The sequence below is a fragment of the Anolis carolinensis genome, chromosome 6, assembly GCF_035594765.1.
Source record: "Anolis carolinensis isolate JA03-04 chromosome 6, rAnoCar3.1.pri, whole genome shotgun sequence".
Classification (NCBI taxonomy): domain Eukaryota; kingdom Metazoa; phylum Chordata; class Lepidosauria; order Squamata; family Dactyloidae; genus Anolis; species Anolis carolinensis.
This window is the reverse complement of record NC_085846.1, coordinates 117,283,059-117,304,339: the sequence shown is the minus strand read 5'-3', so window position 1 is coordinate 117,304,339 and position 21,281 is coordinate 117,283,059. Positions and strand designations below refer to the sequence as shown.

The window sequence follows — 21,281 nt, the reverse complement described above, 5'->3', positions numbered from 1 at the left end:
GGGTTTGATTATATGAGGATTTCGCTCACAAACATCTTGTATTAATTCACCATACAGGCATATTTCTTATTAAAATTCAGTTATAGATAGGATGTGGTTCTCTCTGTGTTGAGTACACAGGGTATCATTATTAATCAATAGTCCATAGTCCTTAGCTATAGTTGTACTCACTGACGTCTATAAGTCATACTTCTGTACTGAAGTCCAAACAGCACCATGCCTCCACCTCCACTGAGGTGGTAAAACAGTCTGACTACAAAACGGAGTCCTGAGTCTGAACATGCTCAGTACAATCACATATCTATAACCCCTCCCACACCAAAGGGGTACAGTCAAACTGACAAATCAAGATACACCTAGAATACAGGTTAGCAAATATATAAGTAAAGGTAAAGGTTTCCCCTGGCATTAGTCCAGTCGTGTCCGACTCTGGGGGTTGGTGCTCATCTCCATTTCTAGGCCGAAGAGCCGGCATTGTCCATAGACATCTCCAAGGTCATGTGGCTGGCATGACTGCTTGGAGCACTGTTATATATTTATATATAATTTATAATATATAATTTATATAAAATATATAATTTATATATAATTTTTATAATTTATATAGCAAATATATACATTAACAATTAAATAGTGAAAAGGCTTGGGAGGTTGCTATTTCCAACAGATAGTTGCTGTGGTTTGTGATGTTCTGGGGACTCTTCCTATTGGCCTGTGTTTTGTGTTCCACTAGACGGCATCTCGGGGGGCTCTGTTTCGGACGTCTCTCCCCTCCATCGGCTGATGACCTGCCTGAAGGAGATCCCCATCCGGAGGCCAAATTATCTCAAGACGCCCAGCGTTTCCTCTTCCTCCTCCTCCTCCTCTTCCTCTTCCTCCTCCAGCTGCAGCGAAACCGAGAGGGACCGGCAGAGTCCGGGGACGGGGTCCTGGTGGGACGGCGGACAAGGCAAGTCTCCGGGTGGCCTCTGTAGCATTGGGCCCCGACTGGGATATGTCAGGGGATGATGGTGTGCAGAGTGGATTCCAAAAATTCATCATCCTCGTCTCACCTCCTTCTCCAGACTGTATTCCCATGCTGAGAAACAGCACTGGTCAAACAAACACTCCAGCAGATGAAGTCCAACTGTTGATTAACTTTATTTACATGTCTATTTACAGTTCGCATTTCTCGGCTTCAGAGCATAGCATTCATAGTCCATCTTCAGCGAATGCTCAAGCCGAACACACAGAGATTAGATAACAACATTCCTCAGTCCGGAGGAAGTTCCAACCCTCAAAGGGCCGGAAATCAAGCCTCATAGGTCACAGTAATCACAACAGGCTGTCAGTCAAAACTAGCCTGCTGTTAACTATTTCATTACTGAAAAATACACACTCTAGCTCATCAGCAGTAAACACTTGATTTACATTTCATACAAATATAACCATACTCCAACAGGATAGTGGTGTCAAGCCGCACCATTTCTACCATTAGATTAGCTGTGTCAAAGCTATTTTCATGGAGGTCCACCTTATTACACTATGCAACATGACTTTTGTTCTTGTGTTATCCATGTCATTTACTAATTGTTTATATCATAAAACATGGGAAAAGTTTATTAAACTGCACAAACTTTTGGGAGGGACATCCTGCTGCAACATTTGCTCTAGTTTTCCAATGAATATCTCACAGAGTCTCAACCGATAGATTGTGGCAGCCACAAAAACAAACTTTCTGGAGTGTAACAACTACAGTACAGTCTCACTTATCCAACACTCGCTTATCCAGCGTTCTGGATTATCCAACACATTTTTGTAGTCAATGTTTTCAATACATCGTGATATTTTGGTGCTATTCGTAAATACAGTAATTACTACATAGCATTACTGAGTATAGAACTACTTTTTCGGTCAAATTTGTTGTATAACATGAGGTTTTGGTGCTTAATTTATAAAATCATAACCTATTTTGATGTTTAATAGGCTTTTTCTTAATCTCTCCTTATTATCCAACATATTCGCTTATCCAACGTTCTGCCGGCCCGTTTATGTTGGATAAGTGAGACTCTACTGTATTTACAAAGTAGGTTTCACACAATTAAACAGGAAATAACACTTTCAAACCAGGAACGGAACATTTTTCCAATTTTGTTACATAGTGTTGTGGTTGCCTTCAAAGGGCCGTTGAATCCATGGATGAAGAATCTGCTTTGAGTCTCTTTGTAGAGAAAAAAGGAGTATAAATAATAATAATAATAATATCCAGCATATCTATCTTGTTTGCTGTGTCATACAACGTTGTTGTGTCAATAATAATAATAATAATAATAATAATAATAATAATAATGCAGACATACACCTACTCATATTTCTTGTTGAGGGTTGTAGAAATAAATAAATAGATAAACAGAAGCTTTACCACATCTTCTGAGTAAAGATAAACCTTGCAGTATAATAAAATGTCACTCAGGCTTGTGCAACAAGTAACAGTGACTTTTTTTCAGTTCAAAAGTTCAAACAGGGTGACAATATATATGGCAGTCTTTCTGAATTCACACAGAGAACATAGGGAATAAACAGTCCCTTTAAACAGTCTTTAAATATACAGTAGAGTCTCACTTATCCAACATAAACGGGCCGGCAGAACGTTGGATAAGCAAATATGTTGGATAATAAGGAGAGGTTAAGAAAAAGCCTATTAAACATCAAAATAGGTTATGATTTTACAAATTAAGCACCAAAACATCAAGTTATACAACAAATTTGACAGAAAAAGTAGTTCATTACACATTAATGCTATGTAGTAATTACTGTATTTACGAATTTAGCACCAAAATATCACAATGCATTGAAAACATTGACTACAAAAATGCGTTGGATAATCCAGAACGTTGGATTAAGTAAGTGTTGGATAAGTGAGACTCTACTGTATTAATAACACAGAGGTAAACCTATTTGTATTTCCTTGAGTTTAATGTGCCATTGAATCTAATGCGCACCTCCATTATCAAAACCTGGAAACCAAAAAAAGGGTATTTGCTGTCTAATGTCATGTGCAGCAGCAAAATGTGCACTCTTTGTAATTTGACCATTAGAATTGCTTCCTGGCTGTATCTAAATGCAAACCCCACTCTCCTAACTAAATAGAACAAACTGCAGCCTTCCAGGTGTTTCTGTATCACAACTCCATCAGCGCTAGTCATGGTTGTTGGATGTTGTAGAAATAAATAAATAGAAGCTTTACCACATTTTCTGAATCAAGATAAACCCTACAGTATAATAAAGTGTCACTCAGGCTTGTGTAACAAGTAACAGTATCTTTACTTCAGTTCAAAAGATCAAACAGGGTAACAATATATATAGCAGTCTCTTTGAATTCACATAGAGTCCAGCATCTGGAGAAAGGACATGGAGAGCTGGAGTTAGATGCACCTTAAGTGTCCAGTTTGTGCACTTCTTTCCTCTTCCAGATTTGTATCAAGGGTCAGATGCGGATGAGGTTGGGAGACGGAAGGAAGCGGACCCCAGGAAAGTGGGGAAGAGCCCACGGGCAGGACTTCCTTCGGAGGAGGAAGCGGGGCTCCCACCCCCGGCCTCCCCCGTCCCCAGCCTGCAGAACGGCTTGAAGGATCTCGGTGGGAGTCCACCGCTTCACCCCAAAACCCATTCATCCAAATCTGTCCGCACCCAGCCTGGATTATGTCCTGCAGGTAAGTCTGGCCAAGGTGACCCACACTGTAGAATGAATGCATTTTAACTCCATGCTGTGGGATCATGGGAGTTGTAGTTCGACAAGGTCTTCATCTTTCTCTACTAGAGAATGCAAACTACAGCTCCCAAGTTTCCTTAGAATCAAGCCATGGCAGCTCAAGTGGTGCCGAACTTCATGCCTTCTACAGCACAGGTGTGCCCAAAAGCTCCTGTGCTTGGGTGCATCTACATTGTGAAATTAATACAATTTAGTTCCACTCGAATTTTCATAGCTCAATGCTGTGGATTCCCGGGAACTTTAGATTTTTAAAGACCTCGGGGTGGCTTTAAAACTACAACTCTCATGCCTCCTGTGAAAAGATCTCCCTTGAAAATAGAAAATCCTCATATGCAATTAGGGTGATGAAACCACAAGAGTTGGAAGTCAATTCTGTTGTGTATTGTAGATGTAAATTAAATAGAAGCTTTACCACTGCTTCTGAACCTAAATTTACCCTGCAGTGTAATAACGTGTCATTCGGTTTTGTGTAACAAGTAACAGGAACTTAACTTCAAGAGATCAAACAAGGCAACGATATATACAGTAGTCTCTCTGATTTCTTACAGAGACTAGAGGGAATAAACAGTCCTTTTAAATAGTCTTTAAATATGCCTCAGTGCCTTAGAAATGACAAGGGCTTTAGAGCAGGGGTCCCCAAACTTTTTAAGCAGAGGGCCAGTTCACGGTCCCTGAGTGTTGGGGGGCCGGACTATAGTTTAAAAACAAATATGAACAAATTCCTATGCATATGCACACTGCATATGTCTTATTTGTAGTGCAAAAAAACAAAAAAGCCAACAAAATGTTATGGTTTGCAAAGGCACTGTGCTATATTTGTGTGTTAACTGGAACAGCCGATTGGCTGAATCTGCAAATACCTGTAATTTGATTTGAAACTGTTTCTGTTCTGCTGCTGGAGAACCGGTTTGAACAAGTTTTTGTTCAGTGTGAGTCTGTGTGGTGACTGAGTACTGCCTGGGGAAGATGGCTCTGTACTCAGAGAGTCCTTGCTATTTCTGAGGCCTTGGTTGCTACTGGGAAAAGAGGATGAAGAACCAGGACTGTATTCTTCACTGCAGCAGATTTATGGCCTGAAAAAGGACTGTTTGTGACTGCTGGGTTTCTGTAAACAATCAGAGGGACTGTTGTGAATACCATTGTTCTTTGGATCTCTTGGAATTAGTAAAGTTCTTGTATTATTTGTTCTGCAAATCTGAGTGGTGCATCCTTGTTTTGCAGGGTGACTCTGGGCTCACGGGCACACGTAAGAGTTTCTGTTTACCATCTACAATGCACAACACAAAAGAACAATACAATATTTAAAAATAAGAACAATTTTAACCCACATAAACCTACCAGGATTTCAATGGGAAGTGTGAGCCTGCTTCTTGCTGATGGGATAGTCAAGTTAATTAGGATTTTTGTTGTTGTTAATGTTGTTGTTGTGTGCCTTCAAGTCATTTCAGACTTGAGGGTCGTATGTGGCCCCCGGGCCTTAGTTTGGGGACCCCTGCTTTAGAGAGTCGGCAGCCATTTACTTCCTGACTGTTTTCAGTCAGCACTCTCTTTCACTCTCCGAAGTAAAATGCCTACTCAAACCGGCTCCCAGAGACAGTAGCCAATCAGATTGCTAGCTCCTGGCATGCTTAGCCAATCAGCTGCTGACACATGTCTGTCCAGTTAACCCATTATATCATGGCGCCTTTTACAAACCCCAACAAGTTCTAAGTGGTAACAATGGAACAGTGTGAATGAAACCTTAAAGAGAGTGTTGTGCTTATATTCAAGGACTCAGAGGCAATGGGTGTGATCCAGAGAGATGCCCCAAAGAAACTGCATCGGCTGCATCTGGTCCTTTGAGTAGTTCCTCCATATTGACCCAGAACTCCTTGGCGGAAAGAGATGCCGAGCGCCGGAACCTGGGACTCCATGCGCAAGGTAAACGTGGCTTCCGTTGCCCAACAGCTCTTATCGTCAAGAGGGTCTTCCTTTCCATATGTCTTTCCACTCCTCTAAATTATAAACAACTAGCTGTGCCCGGCCACGCGTTGCTGTGGCGAAGTCTGGTGGTATGGGAAATAAAGTATTGAGGAATTGGTGGTAGTTAAGGTAAAGGGTCCCCTGGGCTGAGTGGGTTGCTAGGAGACCAAATGAGCGGAGCTTAGCCTTCTAACTGGCAGCAATTGGATAAAAACAATTATTCCTCTCCCTCTAATTAGGACTTTATTTTTCTTTTCTTTTTGTTGTATCAACCTAGAGGCATGGATGAGGGGTTGTGATGTCAATTTTCGAGGTTGTGGGGTGTTTACTTTTGTTGTTTTGTCCGCTGCCGTGATGCCATCACTCTTTTATATATATAGATTTAATAAACAAGTACATGCATCTGACCTTAAGGTAACTTGGATTAAAATGATGTACATCACGCCACAGAAATTGGGAAAATACTATAAAGGAATACAGACAAAATGTTGGAAATGTGGAACCCAAGAAGGCACATTCTACCATATGTGGTGGCTGTGCAAAAAAGCAAAACAATATTGGAAAGGAATACACAAATAAATTCTAAAAATTCTAAAAAAATAAATTATGAAATGTTACCAGAAACTGATTTATTGGGATTAACAAATAATAAATTAGAGAAAAACCAAGAAATCCTACTAAGTTATCTATCAACAGTAGCTAGAATAGTCTAGAAACGAGATTAAAAGAAATGCCAAGAATGGGAAGTTAAGATACTGGAAATAAGAAATATGGATAAATTAATGACATTTCTGACCTGCAAGAGGAGAAACTGATTGGAGCCCAGTGAGAGACTTATCTGTTACAAAAGAGTAAAAAAATGATAATTTAGAAATTAGAAATTAAACTTTTTAAGCTAAGAAATATCATCCGAAATTTCGAAAAGAAGAGGAGAAGCAAGAATGGATAACATGATAGAGACTAAACGGAAGGAATACAAACACAAGAAAGTTGTTCCCTCTTTTCTTGTCTCGCACTCCCTTTTATATCCCTGATCCTTCCCCACTTTCTCTTTCCCAGACCCTTCACAATTACTGTATTTTTATTCTATGTACAAGGAAAACTCTAATAAATACTATTTTTAAAAAAAGAAGAGGGTCTTCCTAATGTTTAGCTCTTGTCTTAATGCAGAACCAGCGACTGAGAGCAATCCCCTCCAAGGCCTGATCCGGTGCCTCAAGGAGATCTCCCCGAGGGGTCCCAGCCCCGGATCCCGGTCGGTCAGCAGCTCTCCGGCCAGAACGGCCCAACGAGAACCAAGGCACCGACAAGCGGATGAAGAAGAGAAGGAGGAAGCGCTGGGAGAAGAAGGAGAAGAATTCAATGCACGGAAAGGTGAGCTTTAGGCATTACGCCAAGGCTGGGGAGACATTGGGACCTGGCCAGGTGTCCAGGTGTGCATTGCAATAGCCTTACCTACATTTGTTTAGATTTTGCAAGCCAACATGATTCAAATCAGGAAGAAAATCCTCATTGGCTCAGTTAGGATTTTATGGCAGCCTCATTTTTCTGCTCTCTCAGAGTGGCTGTTTGCTTTTATTTACCTTTCCAAACTACAGTAGAGTCTCACTTATCCAACACTCTCTTATCCAACGTTCTGAGTTATCCAATGCATTTTTGTAGTCAATGTTTTCAATACACCGTGATATTTTGGTGCTAAATTCGTAAATACAGTAATTACTACATAGCATTACTGTGTATTGAACTACTTTTTCTGTCAAATTTGTTGTATAACATGATGTTTTGGTGCTTAATTTGTAAAATCATAACTTAATTTGATATTTAATAGGCTTTTCCTTAATCTCTCCTTATTATCCAACATATTCGCTTATCCAACGTTCTGTCGGCCCGTTTACGTTGGATAAGTGAGACTCTACTGTATATACAAGTTCACACTCACTCCGGAGTCTAAGACATTTATACCCTCATTATTCAAATTCACCTTGTGGGTGTTACATTAATGCCTTTCTTCCTGAGTCCAGGCATGTCATGTCCACTCCTTTGTCTTAACCCTTTCGCGACTGGTTTTGGACACAACATGATTAGCAGAATGGAGTTTTTACCTTTATACACCCATCTGTCTAAAACTCAACAGGTTCTACAGCAGGCCTGGGCAAACTCCGGTCCTTCCTCCAAGTGTTTTGGACTTCAACTCCCACAATTCCTACAGCTTTTCTGTAGTCAATGATACCTGGCAGCCTATGAAATAATAATAATATTACAGTCTTCCCTCGATAACCCACAGGTTCCGCATCCACAGATTCAACCAACCACATTTTGAAATTTTTGGAGGACAAGACCCGGCACTTGTTTTGAGTCATTCACTATTGTATATAATGAGACTTGAGCATCCATTGATGTTGGTATCCATGGGGGTCAGATACCAAAGGTTCATTGTATTATTGTAGTTGTTGTTTTGTTGTTATTCTCCACTTTCTTATCTTAAAGACTCAAAGTATCTCAATATGGAATCTCAATAGTAGTAGATGGGATCACAATAGCACAGTGACAAGAATTGACACTGCTTGAAAAGTGCCATATTGTTGCACCCCTAGGCTGTGAAGGCACCTCAAAACCTCACTGGAGCCCCAGAATACAAGCTGTTTATTGAGGGTTATAAGTAAGCACAAGCAAATATAGTTCAGAGTCAATAAAATAGGTTTAAATCCACAAGAGCAGTGTACTTGAAATCCTAAAGCAAGAGTCTAGGGAAGTCACTCAAAGAACATAGTCCAAACCAGATATCGAACTCAGTCCCACGAAAAGCATCAAGAATAGTCCAAACAAGATTCAGTTCCAAGGCATGAAACAAACTGGAACCACAGGAAACAAGACTAGAATGCAGGATCAAACTCCCAAGTAATCCAAGGTAATAGAAATCCACACGTCACTGGAACCTTCAACTGGATTCAAAGGCAAACAAGGCTGGAACTTGAAGCAAAATCCAAAGATACAGGAACACGGAGCAAAGATCTTTCTCTCTTGAATTGCCAAGTTGCCACCTCTGCCATAGCAGAGAAGGAGCAGGCATTTAAGGAAAATCCAAGGTCTTTCTTTCATGAGAAAACTCTTTCTCTCTTGAGAAAACCATTCATTAGAGCGCTTCAAAAGCAGTTGTTTACTTTTCCGTAAACATTCTCGTTCCCTCCTTGGGTGAGTTCTTGCCTCTCTCCTGTCAAACACGTTATCCTCCTCTAAACTAGAATGTCCATCTGGCACCTGGTGAACTGGCCTTGACTGCGGAGAAGAATGTGGTTCACAATGCTTGCTTGCAACCATTCGGTCTCTGGTCCCAGAATCCACTGGGACAAACTGACTGCGTATCAGGCCCAAACCCAGAGTCCTCTGGCAAAACAGGTGCAGGGACAATGACTGGCTGAATGGGCCTTAAATCAGGCTCAGGCTGAGCTACAACACACATTATCCCAATATGTTTTTCACTGAGTCTGAGAGTCTTGGACAGAATGGGAATCATTATCCAAAGCTTGTGATGACGGCAGAAACTTGGCCGCCATTAAATTCAACTCGCATGGAAATCTTGGAAATTTCTTTAATGCTAAATTACTACTATACAGCAAAGTTACGAATAAAAGAAAATGTGCTTAATGCTAAATTACTACTATACAGCAAAGTTACGAATAAAAGAAAATGCGGGCAACATCTCAGTTTCTACACACCAGAAACGGATCCATGGCAAAGTTCTAGTCATTGACAAGCTGGAAGAATGTGAACTCACTGTAATGATGATGTTGTTGTTGTTGTTGATAGTCAGCTATAGGTTTCCTTGCGTTACCAAGTCAGTTGTCTCCCGTCACCACCTTTTTGTGCTTCCTACAGATCTAGTGGAGAACATGAAGGAAAAACCCAGAAGCAGAATTGGTGGAGACCCGTTACTCCCGAAGAAGCCTTCGAAGAGGACGCCATCCCCTGAAGTTGGCAGCAGCCACAAAAGTAAGTCAAATTAAACCATTATTAAATTTAAATAAATGCCACTAAATTTCCCCGTTTCATTGGCAGACTTATAACACTACTAGCTGTGCCCGGCCACGCGTTGCTGTGGCGAAGTATGGTGGTATGGGAAATAAAGTATTGAGGAATTGGTGGTAGTTAAGGTCAAGGGTCCCCTGGGCTGAGTGGGTTGCTAGGAGACCAAGTGAGCTGAGCTTAGCCTTCTAACTGGCAGCAATTGGATAAAAACAATTATTCCTCTCCCTCTAATTAGGACTTTATTTTTCTATTCTTTTTGTTGTATCAACCTAGAGGCATGGATGAGGGGTTGTGCTGTCAATTTTCAAGGTTGTGGGGTGTTTCCGCTGCCGTGATGCCATCACTCTTTTATATATATAGATGTAACACGATTTATGTTCCCGGGTTATAAATGTCATCCGTTTTGTGTCTCATGTCCCCGTCAGGTGCCAGCCCCACAGTGACTTCCGTTTGTGGCCCCAAAGGGAGTGAGTATCCGTGTGCCAGGAGTCGGACTTCACCTGCACCGAAGCCTCGTGTGCCAGAATGGAGCGGTTCCAGCTCACCCAAAAACGGAGAGAAAAGTCCCCTGGCGACAGGTGAGGAGATGGGAGTGCAGCTGGAAACAGCCTTTTGCAGTACAAGCCGTCCCCAAGTTACATACACCTGATTTATAAACGACTCCTAATTAAGAACGGGGTTGAGACAACAGGAAGTGAGAGAAATCTACTTCTAGGAAGGGGAATCCACTTCTGGAAGGGTTATTATCCCGGGGAAAAGGAGTCTTCACTGAACTTAATCCCCAATCCTTGTTTCCACAACAAGCCACATTTTCTCCACATAGTCTCCTCTGAGAGGCGTAAACCCAATACCACTTAATTTAATCCCGACCAAGTAGCCATGAGATCATGCCAAACGCACTTGAGCTTCAAGCTCTTCTCACTGATTCTCTCAGAACGTCTAATTGGTCTATTTTTCACTCCCTCTGTTCTCAAACCTAATCTGGCTTCTTGGGAAACCCTCCCATGTTTCCCAAAAGAACTGGTTTCACTTGAACGATCACAGGGATGCAAAACATCGGCCTCAACGGCCTGCAATTCTCTCCTAGCACTGACAGACTCATCACTTTGAAACCCATCAAACCCCTCATCCTCAGACATGTCAGAAAAATCCTCTACTGCTTGCAGAGCTACAACAATTGCTTCTATCATAAAAACATGGATAATAATAATAACAACAACAACTACTACTACTACTTTATATTCCACTCTATCTCCCTGAAGGGACTCAGAGTGGTGTCCAATAAAGTTTTTTAAACTTTGTTTTTGTGGAACATCCTGCAAGCACATTTTGCTGTGGTTTTCCAATGAATATCCCATTGAGTCTCAACCAATTCAACCTCCGGCATCTGGAAACCTACAGAACCAATCTTGTTCATAATTTGGGGACTGCCTGTATTGTGTCCATTTAAATACAGTAGAGTCTCACTTATCCAAGCTAAACGGGCCGGCAGAAGCTTGGATAAGCGAATATCTTGGATAACAAGGAGGGATTAAGGAAAAGCCTATTAAACATCGAATTAGGTCATGATTTTACAAATTAAGCACGAAAACTTCATGTTATACAAAAAAATTGACAGAAAAAGTAGTTCAATATGAAATAATGCGATGTAGTAATTACTGTATTTACGAATTTAGCACCAAAATATCACGATATATTGAAAACATTGACTACAAAAATGGCTTGGATTATCCAGAGGCTTGGATAAGCGAGGCTTGGATTAGTGAGACTCTAGTGTACCATCATTATCTCAGTTGGCAACAAGAGGGCGGGGAAGTTCAGGAGAATTGTATTGGAAAACAAGATAGTTTTGGAACAGAGGGGCACCGAATTGGAAGATAGAGCTAGGACGGAGAAGTGAAGGGAAGGGGGAAAGGCTTGGTTTGTTTGTATGCATGTTTACTTCAATCTGACTCTGGTAACTCGTTACAGCCAGGGCCGACGACAGCCCAGCTTCGGTGGTGACGTCCAGCAGTTTTGAACCCCGAACCGAGCCAGGAAACTCTTCGAAGAAAAGGTGTCTCGACTCGTCTCTGTCCCAGGACCGTTGGGGAAACGGGGGCGAAGGGCAGCGGTCCGAGCTGGGCCCCGTTTTGTCGGAGACGCTGGGCCGGCTCTCGGCGGACATGAGCGCGGTGTCGCGGGACGTCTCCCGCCTGCAGAGCCACCTGGAGCGGCTGGAGCAGGACGCCCGGGGCTGGGTGCTGGAGCTGGCCTCTCTGCGGATGGAGAACCGCAGCCTCCTCGAGTACGCCCGCCAGACCGAGTCCCGCTGCCGCACGCTGGAGAGCCGCTCCCGCCGCAACAACCTGCGCCTGCTGGGCCTGCCGGAGGGTGCCGAGGGCGGTGACGCCGTCTCCTTCTTGCGCCGGACCCTCCTCCCGCCGGTGCTGGGGACGACCCTGGAGATCGAGAGCGCCCGGAGGGTCCATGCCGCCTCCAGGCCCCGGCCGCTCGTCTTCCGCCTGCTGCGCTTCGCGGACAAAGCGGCCCTCTTGCAAGCCGCCCGGTCGCGGCCGCTCAGCTTCGCCGGGGCTCCACTCACTCTCGTTCCGGATGCCTGCCCCTCGCTCTCCCGGCGCCACAGGATCCCCTTCTCGGCCTTCCGACACCCCTCGTTCTTCGGCCCCCGACCCTCCTGTTGCTGCCTTCGGCCTCCCCACGGCTCGCGGCAACCGACGGCGTGCAACTCCTTAAGTGACAGGGACAGCAGGGTTTCTAAAGGACCGGATCCTTTGACAGGACCAAGGTGCCTCAACGGGTGTCAGGGTGCAGGGAACAGCAAACAACACGACCCATGAGGCTGTGCTGCGGTAGGGTCTCGAAGAATGGGTAGAACTGGCTGCTTGTTTACAGTTGATTTGGAATGGGCTTCTTAGGCTGGATCTACATAATGATGTGTCAGTGTGGAGGTCAGGTTGCATCTTGTGTGGGGTTTCTTCAACCTCCATCAATCATCTTCTCCAGCACCCTGATGAATTGCAATCCTCCATCACACCAATTCCTCTGTTCAATGTCAGACTCAAACACATCCGTAGTCTGAAGTCCAGACATTTATTCAATATCTATAAACATATTTACAAAGCATAGCAAAAGCCATCGCTCTGAGCTGACATTCTTCTTCAGCCTCTTGCCTCGGCAAGCACCAGCTCAACACACACAGAGATAAGAAAGCACATTCCTCAGTTCGAAGGAAGTTCCTGACCTCCAAAGCCGGAAATCATGCCTGATAGGTCATAGCAGTCACAACAGGCTGTCAGTCAAAACTAGCCTGCTGTTAACTGTTTCATTACTGAAACACACACTCTTGCCTAACAGCAGAAAACACTCGATTTACATTTCATACACATACAACCATAATCCAACATGATGATGTTGATAATGATAATAATAATAACACCAATAACACTGTATTTATATTCCGCCCTTCTCCCCAAGGGGACTCAAAGCAGATTACCGTATATAAATTGGGCTGGGCTGTGGCGCAGCTGGCTAGTAACCAGCTGCAATAAATCACTATTGACAGAGAGGTCATGAGTTCGAAGCCCGGGTTGGGTTAAGCCCCCGACCATTAAATAGCCCGGCTTGCTGTTGACCCATGCGGCCCAAAAGACAGTTGTATCTGTCAAGTAGGAAATTTAGGTACGCTTTATGCGGGAGGCTAATTTAACTAATTTACAGCACCATAAAACTGCCAGCAATATGCCGGAAAGGAATGAGGAAGTACAGCCACTAGTGGACGGTGAAGCAACAGCTCCCCCTGTGGCCGGAATCGTGAAGCTGGAATTGTTAAATGCCTCTGTGTGTGTCTGTATGTTGTTTGAGAGCATTGAATGTTTGCCATATATATATATATGTTTATTGTAATCTGCCCTGAATCCCCTTTGGGGTGAGAAAGAAGGGCGGAATATAAATACTGTAAGTAAGTAAATAAACACACACAGGCAAATATTCAGTGCTTTGCTACAATGTGCCACACATTGTTGTCATTTCATGGTCACGTGACTGGCATGACCGCTTGGAGAGTCTTTTTGCCTTTTCACACCGAAGCAGTACTTATTTATCTACTCACATTTTCATGTTTTTGAACTGCTAGGTTGGCAGGAGCTAGAGCTAACAGCAGGAGCTCATCCCATCCCGCGGATTTGAACTGCCAGCCTTCAGGTCAGCAGTTCAGCAGCACAAGGGTTTAACCAATTGTGTCGCCGCAGCCCCTTCCCCATATCCCAAGATCTAATCCCACCACTATGTACTACAATTTCTGTTCCTGGGTTATAAATGTCATTTGTTTTTGCCCGAGGGACATCATCCTGACAGCAGCACATTTTCCTCTCGTTTTCCAATGAATATCTCATGATAAGAGTCTCAACCAGGTCAACATACCATATACAGTAGAGTCTCACTTATCCAAGATAAACGGGCCGGCAGAACCTTGGATAAGCGAAAATCTTGGATAATAAGGAGGGATTAAGAAAAAAAAACCTATTAAACATAAAATTACATTATGATTTTACAAATGAAGCACCAAAACATCATGTTTTACAAGAAATTGACAGAAAAAAGCAGTTCAATACTCAGTAGTGTTATGTAGTAATTACTGTACAGTAGAGTCTCACTTATTCAAGCTAAACGGGCCGGCAGAAGCTTGGATAAGCGAATATTTTGGATAATAAGGAGGGATTAAGGAAAAGCCTATTAAACATCAAATTAGGTTATGATTTTACAAATTAAGCACCAAAACATCATGTTATACAATAAATTGGACAGAAAAAGTAGTTCAACAAGCAGTAATGTTATGTTGCAATTACTGTATTTACGAATTTAGCACCAAAATATCACGATATTTTGAAAACATACAAAAATGGCTTGGATAATCCAGAAGCTTGGATAAGCGAGGCTTGGATAAGTGAGACTCGTACTGTATTTACGAATTTAGCACCAAAACGTTGCAACATTGACTACAAAAACATTGACTACTAAAAGGCAGACTGCTTTGGATAATACAGAACCTTGGATAAGTGAAACCTGGATAAGTGAGACTCTACTGTATACTTGAATATGAACCGACGCACCTCATTTTACCACAAAAGATTGGGAAAACTTACTGACCCAAGTATAAGACAAGGGTGGGAAATGTAGCATCTACTGATAAATTATAAAAAATAGATACCAATAAAATTCTATTAATTGAGGCTAAATGTTTTTGAATATTTACATAAAACTAATTTAAGATAAAACTGCTTAACTCTGATTACCGTATACAGTAGAGTCTCACTTATCCAACATAAACGGGCCAGCAGAACGTTGGATAAGCGAATATGTTGGATAATAAGGAGAGATTAAGGAGAAGCCTATTAAACATCAAATTAGGTTATGATTTTACAAATTAAGCACCAAAACATCATGTTATACAACAAATTTGACAGAAAAAGTAGTTCAATATGCAATAATGCTTTGTAGTAATTACTGTATTTACGAATTTAGCACCAAAATATCACGATGTATTGAAAACATTGACTACAAAAATGTGTTGGATAATCCAGAACGTTGGATAAGCAAGTGTTGGATAAGTGAGACTCTACTGTATACTCAAGTACAGTAGAATCTCACTTATCCAAGCCTCGCTTCTGGATAATCCAAGCCATTTTTGTAGTCAATGTTTTCAATATATCATGATATTTTGGTGCTAAATTCGTAAGTACAGTAATTACAACATTACATTACTGCCCATTAAACTACGTTTTCTGTCAAATGTATATATATAAAACGGTAATGAAATTTCGGCCTAGGACAAAACAACAAAACTACACATCCCAGAAGCACTAAACTTGGCAGCACAACCCCTCATCCATGCCTCTATGTTCATACAACAAACAGCTCCAGCTACTCCAGAAAACGGCCAGGCTTTGAGACTGCAAGGCTATTCACTGCTATTCCACCTGGCCAACAAAGGATTCCCATAAGCCACAGCAAAGCTAGTTTGTTATATAACATGTTTTGGTGCTTAATTTGTAAAATCATAACCTAATTTGATGTTTAATAGGCTTTTCCTTAATCCCTCCTTATTATCCAAGATATTTGCTTATCCAAGCTTTTGCCGGCCTGTTTAGCTTGGATAAGTGAGACTCTACTGTATAAGTCAACTTGAATACAGTAGAGTCTCACTTATCCAACACTCGCTTATCCAACATTCTGGATTATCCAATGCATTTTTGGAGTCAATGTTTTCAATATATCATGATATTTTGGTGCTAAATTCATAAATACAGTAATTACTACATAGCATTACTGCGTATAGAACTACTTTTTCTGCCAAATTTGTTGTCTAACATGATGTTTTGGTGCTTCATTTGTAAAATCATAACCTAATTTGATGTTTAATAGGCTTTTCCTTAATGCCTCCTTATTATCCAACATATTTGCTTATCCAACACTCTGCCAGCCCGTTTATGTTGGATAAGTGAGACTCTACTGTATAAGCCAATGAGGACCCTCACTCGAGTATAAGCCGAGGGGAGTTTTTCAGCCCTTAAAAAGAGCTGAAAATGTGTCTTATACTCGAGTATATACAGTACTTTGTGGCAGCCACAAAAACAAAGTTTCTGGAGTAGAACAACTATTTTCAAATTAAGAGTTGCACAATTTGACAAAAATAACACTTCCAAATCGGGAACATAACATGTTTTTTTTTGGCAGTATAGACCCAAATAATCCAGTTCAAAGCAGACCCTGGGATATCGAGTAGCGTAGATCCAGCCTTAGGAAAATCAGTGCGATCGCTGTAGCCCAGCCTTCTTTCCCAATGTGATTTTTCCCATTCGTATTGGACTCCCACTCCCATCATCCCCAACCCGTGAAGCGTTCTGGTGGTTGCTCTCCATCCCTGTGTGAATGGGGAATAACATGAAGGACTGAAAGAGAGGATCAGGCGAAAACACATTTTCCAAGATGTGTTCGTTTCTATATATATATATATTTTAATGTATTCCGTAAAGATATTTTATATTGGGATTTTGTTCCTATGTCTCGTTGTTAATGTACCTTACACCTTGGTGGTGAGAGTTGGCTATAAATATATGAATAATAAAAGAAAAATAATGAAAGCTGAGCCTCTGGTTGGCGTGATGTGGAGCCTTCTTCTCTGGGGATTTTTAAGCTGAAGCTGGATGGCCATCTGTCGGGAGGGCTTGGATTGTGTCTTCCTGCCTGGCAAAAGGGACTGGATGGCCTTCTTTGGGATCTTCTCCAACTCTTAAGAGTCTGCTACTTTGAACCCAAATCCAAGTTGATATTTTGCAGAACTTTTACAGAATGGGGGTCCTTTTGACACCACTCGGACTGAAGTACAAGGTGACAAAATAATGGTATTTACGTAATAATAATAATAATAATAATAATAATAATAATAATAATAATAATAATAATAATAAGTGGCTTTGCATGCAGCTCAAGGCAGGGTACGATATCCATAAAACAAGAGGTAAATGCACTATTAAAACGCATATTTATTTACATTTATTTTATTTATTTACAGTATTTATATTCTGCCCTTCTCACCCCGAAGGGACTCAGGGCGGATCACGTCATGTACATATAGGGCAAACATTCAATGCCTTTAACATAGAACAAAGACAAGACAAACATAGACTCCGAGCTGGCCTCGAACTCATGACCTCTTGGTCAGAGTGATTTGTTGCAGCTGGCTGGCTGCTCACCAGCCTGCGCCACAGCCCGGACCCAGTATTTATATTCCACCTTTCTCACCCTGAAGGGGACTCAGGGTGGATCAGAGAACATACATATGCGGCAAACATTCAATGCTGTTTATGCGCTGACAACACAGTCAATGGTACATGGATAGAGGTATGTATAGGCTTTTCCCATCTTCAGCATCTTAGGCTTGTGCTCGGTTTCGGCGAATGGGGGGTGCTGTCGCTCCATCTCCTTACCAAAGAGCTTGCTTTGTAATTTCCTCCTTTGATCTAATCGCTGGCATTTTTCTGGCATTTCCTTATGGGTGCCTTAAAATACCTCCCTGCTATTAAGCAGTATCTATTTATCTACTCACATTTTGCTTTCAAATCGATAGGTAGGCAGAAGCTGGGCTAAAGGCCAGGAGCTCACCTTGACGTGGGCTTCAAACTGTCAACCTTTCGACTGACAAGATTTTACTACAGCTGATGGTTTAACCTGCTGAGCTAAAGCCCAGCATACAGTTAATGTGGGATTTGTGTATTGATAGTGTTTAAATGCAATTTGTGTCTTGGTTTGTATGGCAAACTGATTGCATCATCCAGAGTGTACTATAGTCTGGAAAGACTTAATTACTGAGAAGCTGTGATGACGTCAAAGACGACCCAGACTGTTATATGGATAAAGTAGGAGGATATTGGACGAACGGATTTTAAGCATATGTTTTATATTTTATACTGTATTTAATTGGTTGTAATATATTTTTATATGTTGTTGTTTTTAATGATGTATCAGCATCGAATTGTTGCCAATTGTACGCCGCCCTGAGTCCCTTTGGGTGAGAAGGGCGGGATAGAAATATTGGAAATAAATAAATAAATAAATAAATGTGTGGCTGGAACTGGGGAGTTTTATTTATTTCGTGTCAAAAGCATTGTACAACAAATACATTTCAAAATGATGGGGGGGAAAAAAAAGGAAATCACAAGCAACTAAATAGTTTTGGACCAAAAGCGGGCAACAGCAACCGCATTGTCCGTAGCTTTAAACAACTCCTCCTCCGTGCATGAGGCAGGGCATTGTGGGCAAGCAGACATGTGCGGAGTTGTTTGTTCAGCTCCACAGTGTCAAGACCCAGGCTACGGAGCACCAATAACCATGCGCAGAGGCCAGATTCTATCTAATATCTTTATTAAAGGAATATATAAAGTCAATAAAAACAAGTGAAGAATAAAGTTCAGAAGTAGACCTTTCAGGAAAGGTCAAATATAGTCCAGGAAAACAATGTCCAATATGAGATATTAGAGTCCAAAGTTGTAATCCAATAACCGAAACACACACTTTGCCAAGCAAAGTGTGGGGAAATGACAAGGTCCTTTAATCCAATGGAGCTTGACAACAAGGCTGAGAAACAAACTGGATTCTTGGCAAACAAGGCTTGATACAAGGCAACAAGAAGCAAGAGGCAAGAAGCAAGAACGAGGTCCGTGGCGAGGTCCGGGAAACAAGGCTGGCTTGGAAACTGGAACAAGATCCGTGGCAAAGTCCTGGAAACAAAGGAACTGGAGTAGCGTAGTCTACACACGATCTCTCTCCTGTAGCTGACGAATTGACTCCGCAAGGATCCCCCTTGCGGGAAATAGCTATATAGGATCTTGTTTTCCCGCCAAGGAACACTTTCCCTGGGGAACAAGAAGTGAAACCCAAACTGTGTCCAGATGCAAGACTCCTTAAGATTTCCCAAGGGAAACAGGCTTAATCAGCTAATTGTCTGGCAGCGATCCTGGCGCTTCTGCGACTCGCCTCCCGAGCGCCTCTATCTCGATTATAATCATCCCGGCGAGAGAACGGGGGAGAATTCTGCCCAAGGCTTGTTTGGCTGACTTCTTGAGGGCAAACATCCTGCAGGTGCAGGGCCTCCGATTCTGGCTGAATCGGTGGGAAACCAAAGTTTTCCTCTTCATCTGCCACAATAGTACTGGGAACAGGACTACATGGCCCATGAGACATCACACACAGTCACACAAGGTGGAAGATTCCTCCAGGTAGTGCCACCTTGCCAAGTTGTCTTTAGATCTGCCCACTCCACTTCTGAGTCTGTTCAGGGACTTCCAAGTTGCCCATTCTTGGTTTGCCCCTGGAGGAAGGAACACCCTCGTGGGGGGGGGGGGCATTCCAGTTGGGATTGCCTGGTTTAGCTGCCCAGAGAGACACCCTTGCTGTTGCTGGAGGAACATCAAGAGGAGGGAGTGGTGGTTCTCATGAAGCCCTTCCTTGATTTGAGTCTGGTGGGAGGAGGCTGATAGCCATGCAGTGGGTGGCTTTCACAATGTTCGACCTTATTTCTCTCACCGTTAGCAGCAACTTCCCGTCGCACGTCAGGAGGGGCAATGCCAGCTAACTTGTAGAGTTTATCAACAGGTGTAGGTTTAAGGCATCCTGTGATGATTCTGCATGTTTCATTCAGTGCTATGTCCACCTGATTTGCATGGGCAGACTTGTGCCAAACAGGACAGGCCTACTCTGCAGTTGAGAAAGACAAGGCCAGGGCTGATGTTCTTATTACTTGTGGGTCTGCACCCCATGCGCTGCCAGTCAGTTTCCGCAGGATGTTATTGCGTGCAGCTACTTTGTGCCTGGTGTTCATGCCGTGTTTCCTATATGTTAGTGTTTGGTCTAAGGTGACACCAAGGTATTTAGGATGGAAACAGTGTTCGAGCTCTTGGCCTTCCCAAGTAACTTTCAGTTTCCTGTTGGCTTCGCGGTTACGTAGGTGGAGAGCACACACTTGTGTCTTGGCAGGGTTGGGCTTCAGGTGGTTCTCTTTGTAGTAGCTGGAGAGGTCTTTCAAGGCATTGGTGAGCTGGTTTTCAACTGTTTCAAAATCTTTTGCTTGTGTTGTAAGGCCAAGGTCATCAGCATATATAAAGCTCTTTGTGAGTGGTGGTTGTGGCTGATCGTTCGTGAAGATGTTAAACAAGGTCGGTGCAAGAACGCTTCCTTGGGGTAAACCAAAAGCATTGGATGAACTGGGGAGTGTCCAGACACAAGTGTGTATGCTTTACTGATTGCATCAGTTCAGTTCTGTTCTGCTGTCTGCTGAGAAGTCAAGTCCTGTGTCCATTGTCTTCAAGTCTGTTTGTCTTTATTACTGCTTTCAGGAAAACTTGTATATAGTTTTACCAAAGTATCTGGATGTCACTTCGTTCTGCGTTCCACTGACTCCATCTACTGCTGCGCTGCAAATTACTCTGACACATACAACATGCATGAGCACTAGGGCTTAGTTAAGTAAAGTTTCAAATGGGATTGAGGCTCAGGAAAGTTTCCCTTTTGGTCTACAAGCCCCAGAATCCTGTATTGAGCCTGGGAAACCTGAGATTTGTAGTCCCCCCAAAAATACTTTCCCAAGTTCAACTTCCTCTTTTTTGGATTACAACTTCCAGAATGAAATGGGAAAATCGTACCTTCCCCAAATCCCCCAACGTTCCCCTTTGGGTCCATCACTTAAATCTCTGCCTGACCTTTTCACTGGTTTTATGCAAAGCTCTGAACCTCTTGAATGTCTACCTGGCTCCTTGTCTGTTCAAATGACAGTTTTAAACAAAGCACTTTAATCAATGTGGTATTTTTTGACCTCTAGAACGTCTGCAGGGCTGTTGAAATGGCAGGCGCCTCGCCAAGACATTTCTTCACATTCCTTGGGCACTGGCAAGTGGCATTTCCTCTCAAGTGGCATTTCCACACGCTTCCCACCCATTTGTTGCCCAAAAGTGCATTGAAGTAAATGCAGGTGACGCGGTCTCATGCC

At 42.5% G+C, this 21,281-nt stretch overlaps 2 protein-coding genes across 5 annotated transcripts in view; one reads left to right on the top strand and one right to left on the bottom strand.

Annotated features, from left to right (window-relative positions):
• The window catches only part of krba1 (KRAB-A domain containing 1), an 80,105-nt gene extending 61,743 nt beyond the window's left edge, over window positions 1-18,362 (top strand). For all 3 annotated transcript variants that reach the window (XM_062957776.1, XM_062957775.1, XM_062957777.1), the window contains exons 19-25: window positions 734-949; window positions 3,453-3,692; window positions 5,522-5,671; window positions 6,884-7,087; window positions 9,590-9,703; window positions 10,165-10,317; window positions 11,711-18,362. In XM_062957776.1, coding sequence (XP_062813846.1) covers window positions 734-949; window positions 3,453-3,692; window positions 5,522-5,671; window positions 6,884-7,087; window positions 9,590-9,703; window positions 10,165-10,317; window positions 11,711-12,579 — 1,946 coding nt within the window. In that variant the 3' untranslated portion in view covers window positions 12,580-18,362. The remainder of the gene's footprint in view (window positions 1-733; window positions 950-3,452; window positions 3,693-5,521; window positions 5,672-6,883; window positions 7,088-9,589; window positions 9,704-10,164; window positions 10,318-11,710) is intronic.
• The window catches only part of LOC100555440 (D-serine dehydratase), a 459,449-nt gene that overhangs the window by 8,732 nt on the left and 429,436 nt on the right, over window positions 1-21,281 (bottom strand). The gene's annotated exons all lie outside the window — the stretch shown is intronic.